Source organism: Apus apus, chromosome Z, assembly GCF_020740795.1.
Source record: "Apus apus isolate bApuApu2 chromosome Z, bApuApu2.pri.cur, whole genome shotgun sequence".
Lineage (NCBI taxonomy): Eukaryota > Metazoa > Chordata > Aves > Apodiformes > Apodidae > Apus > Apus apus.
The window spans coordinates 29,866,174-29,876,620 of record NC_067312.1 but is presented as its reverse complement, the minus strand read 5'-3'; the positions used below and the strand labels follow the sequence as shown (position 1 = coordinate 29,876,620).

At 44.7% G+C, this 10,447-nt stretch overlaps 1 protein-coding gene across 1 annotated transcript; it reads left to right on the top strand.

Annotated features, from left to right (window-relative positions):
• The first annotated feature begins 4,324 nt into the window (after positions 1-4,324).
• On the top strand, positions 4,325-7,365 carry LOC127395853 (relaxin-3-like). Its single transcript, XM_051643306.1, has 2 exons — positions 4,325-4,568; positions 6,805-7,365. The coding sequence occupies exons 1-2, from the start codon at positions 4,325-4,327 to the stop codon at positions 7,170-7,172; spliced, it is 612 nt and encodes a 203-aa protein (XP_051499266.1). The 3' UTR covers positions 7,173-7,365.
• Positions 7,366-10,447: the final 3,082 nt, after the last annotated feature.

The following is a 10,447-nucleotide window of genomic DNA, read 5'->3' as shown; positions in this document are numbered from 1 at the left end:
TATCCCTGCTGACTTATTTCACTTTGAATAACAGATCATCTACTACCTTTCCTCCAAGTTCTGAAGTCCACCTTGCTTTAAGTTTGAAGAACTTGTAATAGGCTTTTATGTTTTGATCTCTGTAATTTATTGACACTCTTCCAAGAAAGAAAAGCAATTAACCAGCTTGGTTTGCTATTTGTGTAAGCGCCTTTTAAACCCACCTTTTAATCCTATGAAAGATATTTTTACAAGAGAGCAGTTTTAATAGTCAATTTTACTTAAATATCTTACAATATTAGAAACCACCCTAATCCTGTTCACAGTGAACTAGGAATTAATGAAGCCTGGTTAAAAGGTGTGATTTCCGTCAGAGAAGAACAAAAGCAAGCCAGAAAGCTTCCCTTTGTCAGGGCCTCCTTCAGGGAAACTGATGTTCACAGCACCAGCTGCAGATCATCATCATACCAGTTATACTCACAGAAATAAATAAATGGAGCACCTAAAGCATCCTGCTCCCTTCTGTCCTCAGTGTTCAGCTGGCTTCACCTGTAAGAGTTACTTGAATATATTGCACAGCAACTGTCTTTGTTTTCATGAATTGCTAGGGAAGAGAAGAATAAATGCAGGGGGAGCTTGTTCTGCCTTGAGGGTGTTTTTTCTGTTGTTTTTTTTTTCTGGTTGTAATGTCTGACAGCCATATATCCTGGATCAGTGTCACTCAGAGCAGGATTCCTCCAGGAAACTGCAAAGTGATGATTAGGATGTCAAAATTAAACTCTTTGTGTTCTCATTTTGGGTATGTCCGATTTAGGATCCCAGAAAGTGCCCAATACTTGTGATCCACAGCTGCCTGCCATGCAGTTCTCTTGTTAATCTGGTTTTGATAGTATACATGAGTATTGTTAAGAAACAAGCAAAGCTACCATGTGTGGTTGGGTCTGGACCCCTCCCTTTCTTCCTTGGATGAAAGATCTGAGCCAAGACCTATGATTGATGAAGTTAGTTATTACAGGTCCTTCCTAAGTGTTTTGCAGGTACTTCATGACTGCAAATCACTGCTTTTAAAAGTAGAAGGGGAAAGCACTTATGTGGACATAGACAAATAATATTGTTTCTGTATTACTATTTAGTTGCTTAATCAGTCTTGGAATTCACTGTATACAAATCCTTAGATTTCTTCATTTTTTAACTATTAGCTTTCTTAAAGGTGAGTGGCCTTCTAAAACCCATTATCATCTTCCTCTGATGAAGCCCTACATACAAATAGCTGGATAACACTGATACTTAGGCACCAATCACATGCATATCACATTTGTTGCAGAATCCTGTCAGTACTAAGCAAACAAATATTTTAAATTCATGTTTGGACAACTTTCAAAAACTAAGCAGTTCCTGCAGCAGTGAATTGCATTAATCTGAAATGAAGTCTGAAAAAAACCCTAATGAAGTCTGTGCATTTCTGTCCTAGTCTGACGTCTTGTGTAGATTGTCTGACATTTAATCTGAATAAGCCTTTCATTCAAGGTATGCAAGGCTGTCAAGGTATTGTTAAAGAGCTGCTTTTATATTGAGCCATCTCTTTTCATTAAACATCTTCTACTCTCTGTAAATTTTGATTTCTGTTGGCCAGTGGATTAAATATTTAGTACAAGGGAGATAAATGGTACAATCATCTTCACCTTATTTTAGGAAACTAAAAAATACAAAGTATTTTCACTAAGTACAGTGGAGGTACTTATCTTGCAAGATCCTACAGATCACTAATGGAATTTCATTTCTTTACCCTGCTGTCATCCTGTCTTTTAAATACTAACAGTAAGAAGTTGGATAGTTATTTCAGATCAGTTGTACTGAAATAATTTATTTTCTTTGGCATGTATTGTTTTGAATGTTTCTATGATGAACAGATGAACGAACCTTGCCTCTGACTTGATTTAAATTAATGGCAAGTTACTGGGAGATTGTCAGTGCTTTCTGAATAAAATCCTGTATGATTTAAACTTATATTACTAATACAGTAAGTTCTTAGTCATTCTTTATAACCTACAATTCAAGTCACAGTAGGTGGAGTCCAAAGTCCTAGATGCAAAGGCAAGGTTACTAAAATAAGGCTAGAGGAACAACACCGAGCAGTACACCCTGCTAGTGAAACTGCAGCAAGCGCAGTAACATCAGGCAATGTCACACTATGGCCGGCTCATTCAGATGCGATTGTTAATAAAACCCCTGCTGTTGTTGCACTCTTCAGCCCTGGCAAGAGAGCATTGGTAGCCTGTGCTTTTCAGCAGGAGGCGTGAGGGAGGGCACTGCAGTGTGGGCTTCCCTGAGGAGGCTCCGAGGCTCTGTCACCTACCAACAGGCAAATGGGAAGCGCAGAAAGGATTGTCTTTCACATTCAGTAGCCCCGATGAAGAAGCAGGTTAGGTTAGCAAAAGTGCTTTGAACTATTTGTTTTCCAGTCTCTTGCAGGCTTGCATTTGGCCGCTGTAGCCAGAGGTTCCACGCTTCAGACACTTGAAAAAAATACACTCTTGGAAAAAAAATGCCCTACAAGTGGCCATCATAGTGCTTGCCTTTGCTTAGGGCATGTTAGATACGCCGCAGTAACTTATGGTCCAGTTAAATTTGGAACTAAAGCATGCAAAAAATCAGTTTTCCAGCTAGACTGACAAACCAGCTTGCTACTTGAAGACCTCTCTCAAAATTCCCTGTTGAAAAACTCTGAGAAAGACATCTGAAGTTTTGCTGCTTTTGAAGACTGGATTCAGTATTGGGCATCAGTATCAAAGCAGGTATGAAATAAATTGTAACAGTTTACAAACTAAGTTAAGACTCCAGGCTAATCACTGCCTGACTGAGGAGGCACCTTCATCATTGCCCGGGTATTCCGGGTAGTGCTCTTCCATGCGACTGCAGCTCTCCAGCCCCTGGAAACAATTCACTTCCCCAGAAGACTACATACAGTCCACAAGTAAATTTACCTGATGTGATGGGTACTGTCAGAAAAAGTCCAAGATAACAGCAAGATCAAGCTGCTGCTCTCTTTAAAAACGCAAGGTGTGGTTAGGCCTGCGCAACTTGTCTGTAGCAGAACAGCAGTGAAGCCTTTAACTTGAGGGAGCAACAGGTCGAGGACTGATTCTTCAGCAATTCTGGGTTGGCAGCCTGCACTTCGGCAGATTGCATCCCTGTAACAGCCTGGGTGGGAGTTCAGTGTCTACTGTTGAAGTGATGCCACTGCCTAGAGTGTTGAAGACTGGACCAAAGAACACCCAAGCATGGGCAGCTTGGAAGGTTGCTCACTATGCTAGCCCTGCACGGCCTCATGCTAGATCTGGCTGAGTGCAAAACACCCATGCCCTCCTGGAAAGGGTAATTGGAGTCCATGTCTTCTCTGCCAGCACAGGTGAATCATTCTCCTTTTGTACACTAGGCTGTGTACACATGTTTTCTTTGTGCTCTCCTTCCAGACTGAGTTTCGATTTATTTTTTTCTCTCCCTACGCTAACAGTATAGGATGTCTCTCAAGGGGCTGAAAGCATAGCCCTCCTGCAAAAGGATCTCTAGGCAACAGCTTCATTGCATTTTTAGAAAGATGAACGTTTTTGGGGACAGGAACCATTTCTTGTCCTATTGTGCCGAAAAACAAACAAGCAAACAAACAAAAAACAACGAAAAGCAAAGTTTACTTTCACAGGGTGCATAGTTCTGGTTGGTGAGTCCAGGGAACACCAGCCGTGTTGGCAGGAGCCTGCTGGGGGCTGCTGGTGAGACACACCAGCGTGGAGCTCCACACCCCCGGGATGGGTGTGCGGGAGCCGAGGTGTCCCTGCTGCTTGGGTGCCCACGGCTGCCGCCGAACGTGCGTGTCGAGCACCACATTCAACTCAGGAGGAATGCAGGCTTTAAGATCCCACCTCAAGCATCCACGGCTCCGGCAGTTCTGCAGACGTGTTTGTTTTCTTTTACTTGCTCATGCCCTTTTCTTTCAGCCAACAACTTTAGGATGCAGGAGCGTGGTTACGTGTATTTGAGACCTGCGAGCGAAAAAGCAGGCGAACCCGAGTTTTTCTGAAGAGCCACGACAGAGGGCACTGACTGCAGAAAGGAGAAGCCGGAGCCCGGGCCGGGACCCGCAGGTGAAGCGCATCCCGACCGAGGCGTGCGGGGGCGGCGCCCGGCGCGGCTGCTGCGGGAGCGGGCGGGGCCGGGCCTGGCGGGGCGCGCCCGGGCGGGGCGGGGGGGCTCGCACCGCCCCCCGCGCATAAGAGAGGGCGGCGGGGCGGCCGGCGGGACCGCCCGGGAGCGCGGGACGGGCCGGGACGGGCCGGGCGGCGGCGCCATGGGTACCAAGCTGCCGCTCCTCTGCGCCCTGGCCGTGCTGCTCGGCGCCTTCCCACCGGGGCAGCCCGGCGCCCGGGGCTCGGCGGCCGCCGCGCCGCCCGCCGCGCCGCCCGCGGGCGAAGGGGAGGCGTACGGCGTGAAGCTGTGCGGGCGGGAGTTCATCCGCGCCGTCATCTTCACCTGCGGCGGGTCCCGCTGGAAGCGCCTCTCCCTGCTGGCCGGGGAGCCGGAGGCGGCCCCCGGTGAGTGTCCGAGCGGCGGGAGGGCTGGGGGCGAGCCCGGGCGGCCCTGGCAGGGGCTGGGGGCGGCGGCAGCGCTGCCTGCCCGGCCCGCGGGCGGAGGGGGCTCCCGGGGCTGCCGGCCTCTCCCCCCGCGGCCGGTCCTGTGCGGAGATGCGGGAAGTGGGGCGGAGCGGGGGGGGCGAGCGTCCCGCGGCGCTTCTCGCGCTTCCCGCCCGGAGGGAGCGAGCATCCCTGACCCGTTTCGTTCCCGGAGCCCGCCGGCGTTTCCCGTGACTTCTGAGAGGAAACGGGCAGGTTTAGAGGAGCAGACACGGCAGCCGCCGCGGCTCTGCGAGTCGGGAGAACCTGCGAAGTTCTGGGTCTGTTCAGAGCCATCGCTCGGTGCGGGGCTGAGCCGTTCCGCCGCTGCCGAGGCTCGCTGAGCTGCTCCTGTTTAAAAGCCATAAACTGTCCCGATTCTTTTCTTCTTGGCCGTGCAGGGAGCTGTTGCACACCCCTGGGAGCCGTCGGGAGTGCGTCTCTCTATGGCTCGCTCCCTTCCCAAAGCTCGGCAGCTCTTGGGGTTGCCGGGACCTGGCTCCCGCATTCCCTCCCTGCCCGGAGCGGTAGAGCTGTGCTCCTGGGCTTTCTGGGGAGCTTTCTTGGACGTGGAATGGTTTGGGGGGTTTTTCCACTTGCTTGTGCTGCTCTGGACAAAAGAGCTCGCACGTTGGAGCGTGGATGGGACAGTGGTGCTCCAGTTTATCATTCCAACAGAGAGAGCGGCTTTAGGGATCTTTGGTAAAACACGTCATGGGTAAAATATTCCTAAGGTAATTCTGCTGGCGCGTGTTAGAAGTCTGATACATTAAGAAAGTGTAAGCAGGTGTTTTTTGAGCTGTGTCCTCCAACTATGGTAATATAACACAGTAACTTCAAGTGATGCCCCTCCTTTATGTTGATATCTTGAATAATGAAGATTGCAGGTTTAATGCAGACAAAAGTTGGCAAAAATGGCAACAGAAGAGCTTATTTTTTTCTGGCTTAAACATGCTGTTAATGAAGTAGCATTGGACCTCAGGCAGTTAATGAAACCAGTATTTTGGGCTTCTTGGGAGGTATTTTTTTGCTTGTATTCTTTTCTGACAGGTTGAGTAGTAGATCAAAGTTACCTCTGCAATTCTAACAAATTAGATACGAGCAGCCTCTGCTGGGGATTGTGTTCTTTCCCAGCAAACTTTGTTTTCTTTTTATTCACAGTAGTTTCTTGAGAGTATGAGTTGCTGAGGAGCCCAAACTGTGCTGCATGCTGTCTAACTAGAAGTCTTCCCTGCCCCAAAAAAACACTGAATAGCAGTTACTGTCTAATTAGTAAAGTAGCCACAAGCACTTTATTTTTGTAAATATCCAGACAGCTGTTTTATCTAAAAGTTAGCTTCTATATATTAATTACCAACATTAAGTAAATACAACATTCATAAGATTTCTCATGTTCTTTCAGCTTTCGGAAACAAAAGACACATTAAAAGCATTAAGAACACAGGAAAAGCACTTCTTCTAACTTAGGAGTGGAAGGAGCTGCTTTTCTTCACATTAGTTGAAGTAAGGAATGCCACTTGCCTTGCAGAAGTAAAAAGAAGGGCAACAGTGAGAGATGAAGGGAAGTAGAGCTGGATTTCTGAGAACACTCCAGTCCATGAGACAGGCTGTGTTTCTAAGTGAATTCTGCAAGCCTCTGCTGTGCCTTGAGAAATGACATCAATGGGAAGATTCGGCTGAAACTAGCTATAGCAAAACACAGTCTATAAGAAGCAGTTTACATACTTGAGTAGTTGCTTATTTAGTTCCCCCTGCATTTGTTCTTCATATGATGATGGTGATGGTACCTGGAAGAAGAGTGATCAAATGTAATTAGTGAAGCACATGAGATAGCTCTCTGTGGTTCCTTGGTATGTGTCTTTACATGACAATTTTGTTGAGACAATAATGAGACTTCCAGGTCAGTGACACTGCACTTGTGATAGGATGTCTGTACCTCAGCCACAGTTGTAGCCATGTACTCTCCATGTCTAATGTAGCATAGCCTTTAAAACATAAATATTCTCCTAAAGGTAAGCTGTAAGTAAATAATGGTGTGTTGCCTCTGCAGTACTGACAGATCTCCTAGATAACAGTGGGGTTTATTGCAGTTTCTTTGAGCTGTGTGCTCCTTTTGATACTCCTGCAGTCTGAACTTACAGTCTTCTCTTTAAAACAGGTCCTGTACGAACAGCAAGTAATAATCTACAGGGAAGCTTCAAGCTGCAACCAGTTTGGGGTCATGAAGTGGAGCAGCTGCAGAGGAGCAGCCCGTTTCTTGGATGGGAGACGCTGAAGGACTTGTATAGTTTAAACTACTATAATGAATATGTACCAGTGGCAGATGACTTCAAAGAACTTGTTCAACAGGTAGAGGAAGCTGTTCCAAAGGACAGGGGAGGAACAGAAATTGCAAGCCCCATGGGCTCAAGCAGTTATCTTTGGGCCAGGTATCCCAGGAGAAAACGAGAATCTCTGGGTTTGGCAGGAATGTGTTGTAAATGGGGCTGTACAAAAGCTGAAATTAGTACTATATGCAGAGTTTAAAATTCTCTGCACTTAATGCATGAAATCAATGCTCATTGCAAAACTCTCACTGTATTTTATTTTGTCTGTATGTTCCAGTCAATGCTGCTGGTTTTCTTTAAAAAAAAATATATTGACAAGTGTAATTGTAATGACTTTGTTTTGCTGCAATAACTTTTAATCTGTATTTTTTACTGAGTATTTTCATGTTGATGTTGAGCCTTTACACTTATATTTTAAATGTATTATATCTTTGTAACACATTAAGAAGAACTTCGATGTTTCATTAAAGCGTAATTACACCAAGTGTTACCGAATGGTTATTTCTGTCAACAGAGAGAACATCCAGTTAAGTTCTTGAAATGAAATTCATGGTACAGAGCTGCACAGAAGGCCAGAAAGCTGTACAATTTTGCCAGCTGAAACTCTGCTGAACACTGACCCAGCTTGCAGATTATTTTGAAAACACTTTTTCCATTTCCTTGAAATGGTGGACTTGTTTTATGCTATATTGTTTTTCTAGAAACTTTGCCACAATACAACACCTGCAGCCCAGGTCCTTCCTCATATTCATGGATGGGCTTAAATAGTTAGCAGGTGAAGTATTAACACTTTATTATTCTTTATTTACCTTACTTCCCCAGTTTTTTCCAACCATTGTGAAGTAAGAGTGTTGGATGTGTTTTAAGTAACTTACTCTGTAGACACTGACATCTTCCTCTGTGTTCTTTTGGCTATGCTGGTCTACACAACTTCAGATGTATTTCTAAGTTGCTAATTGCTTCTGTATTTATAAATAGCTAATTTAATCTTTGTAGTTTCTAAGCTTTTTGCCTTTCTGGCTGTTTTTCTCAGCTGTAAGTCTTACGTGGGGTTATGTGTTAGAGTTATGTGGGGGGAGACAAGATGGACCTTTCCTCATACTAGTATTTCTATTTGTGTTGTTGGTGATTGGTTTATTGTTATTTCTAACCTTTATGATGCTCATGGTAACTTGGGTTTCTAGTAGTAGCAGTTCACTAAGAGCTGCTTAGCTGAGACTGCACAGTGGCTACCTTTGGCTTAGTTCTTAAAATTGTCTTTGGAAAGTGTTCTTCAGTGGAACTACTGCTTAGTGAAATTATTGCATCAATTCCTTATCCCTTTTTCCTAAGATACTATTCTCACAGTGACCTGACTCAGAGTTTTTAATGACAAAGTTAGAAAAGCCTACTGACCTGATCAGAGCCCAACCAGCTGCAGCCCAGGCAACACATCTAGCAATCACATTTAATAGCTGATCTATTCAACTCCGTGTAATTTTTTAGCTTTTGTTGTTTCATTGTTCAAGTTAGATCTCCTCAATAATGCACTAGATGATTGCTAACTGGAGTTCATGTTCAGGGGAAAGTACAGCAATTTTCAATTAATTTCAATACCTCCAAGCTTTAGACTCAGATATATTTAACTAATTTAAGTGTCTGATTTGTTAATATTTGATTTCCTAATAAAGTTTTACAAATACTCTGCAAACATTGTTTTATATATACAAGACTGAAGTTAAAATGAGCTAACCAGGTTCGGTAAAACAGTAGAAATACAGTGGCAAAGCCAAAATCACTAGCAGCTTTTACATTTGCAGGATTATTTTTTTTCTTGTTAAGAAATCAGTAATGTGATGGCTGCTATATTACAGAAGGAATGAAATAGGATGTTAAATTTCTCCCACCGTGCAGCATTCAATCACACACAACTCAGCTAAAATTGATGTTATGTACCCAAAATATACACTGATCACGCAATGAACTTGAGCAGAATTTTTTTGCTATCCTTGCTTAGGCAGTCTGACCTGTAGCAATTCTAATACAGCTCTGCAATAATATCCTTTTTCCTTCTGGCATACTTAATCCAGCTTTTGGTTATCCTCATGTTTCCAGTTGTTCTGAGGGTCTTTTACAAGGTGACAGATGTGTTTATTGAAGTAATCTGACAGAATTACATTCTTCTTATCATTGCTTATTAGTACAGAGAAACAGATTATTTGAGCTCTCTTGTCTATGTAATCAGATTTATCTCCACAGATGTACTAGTTCAAGGCCTGAGATAGACTGAAAATTTTGAATTTTTCATTCTGCCATTTGTGATGCAAGCAGAGTATGTTTGTCATCTTCCTCTCAGTTCAACCATGCAATTTGGACATCTGAAAATACAGGCATGGTAAAGATGATAATTTGAATTAAAAAATGCTTTGGAGAGATCAAAAAGTTTTTCCTACGTGCCTAAGGGAAAGGTGCTTAAACTGTTTCATTCTAAACTTAAAATCCTTAAAACTGGTTCTTAGTTGAATCTTCATTTTTAGAGGCATCTCGGTTCCACAGATATTCCTATAACTTAAGTGTTTATGCATTCCTGTGGCTTTTGTTGATGCCTTAAGGCCTCTTAACTAGTGGGTGGTTTGGTGGCTGTTTCAGATGGCAAAGCCCAAGTCAATGCCAGGGAAGTCTTTGTTTTCCTGCATGGCACCTGGTGGGTCTGCCTTAGTGAGTCCCCAGTCTGGTGGATGAGTTTGGTAGTGGAAACACCCTGACCGGACAGTGACCTTCTGTTGGGGTGAGGGTAAGTAGTATCAAACCACTTGTCATTGCTCAGCTTAATGAATTAAGCAAACCAAGCACAGGACAGGCTTTTCACTCACTGATCTCACACGCCCGTGTGTGATCACCTGAGATCAGTGCCAGTGATCACCATCATGTGCCAGCAGCGTTAAGCTCAGGGGACCACCAGCTGCCTCACAATAGGGCTTTTCAGTGACAGCTCAGGTCCAACGTGGTGCAGCTCCACCTCAGCCACCTCCTGCCTCTCTGCACTGCTGGACTTTCACATCCCCTTCCATAAGCTGTGGTGCTGCCTAGCAGCACAGTGAGATCGTGTACAGCTGCCCTCCCATCCTGAAGCAAGGCTTCACCTTTGCCAGCATGGTCAGTCCTGGTTGGCCTGCTCCACACCCTTGTACACTTATCAACCAAGCACACTAGTGGGAGGTGCTGACTGCCCAGCTCTGAGGCCACAGGTCCCCAAGAGCCCAACAGACTCTATACAGGCCTAAAGCTGCTTAAGGGGAGCCTCTTCCTTCCACAACATATTGCTCCTTATACAGCACTGCTGTCCAGACACTTGGAATGTGGGCTGTCCCTAAAGCCTTTGTAAGGAGGCTGTGATATCCCCATATGTTGATATGTAACTCCTTGTAACCTTAGAGTCATATACCTTAGGGCAAAGTAATAAAATCTTGCTTAGTCCTGAGAAACAACAGGTAT

Bases quoted from the DNA above. Each gene is read 5' to 3' on its own strand.
- LOC127395853 (XM_051643306.1), top strand. From the start codon at position 4,325: ATGGGTACCAAGCTGCCGCTCCTCTGCGCCCTGGCCGTGCTGCTCGGC. The intron at 4,569-6,804 runs GTGAGTGTCCGA...TCTTTAAAACAG, and splicing joins GGAGCCGGAGGCGGCCCCCG to GTCCTGTACGAACAGCAAGT.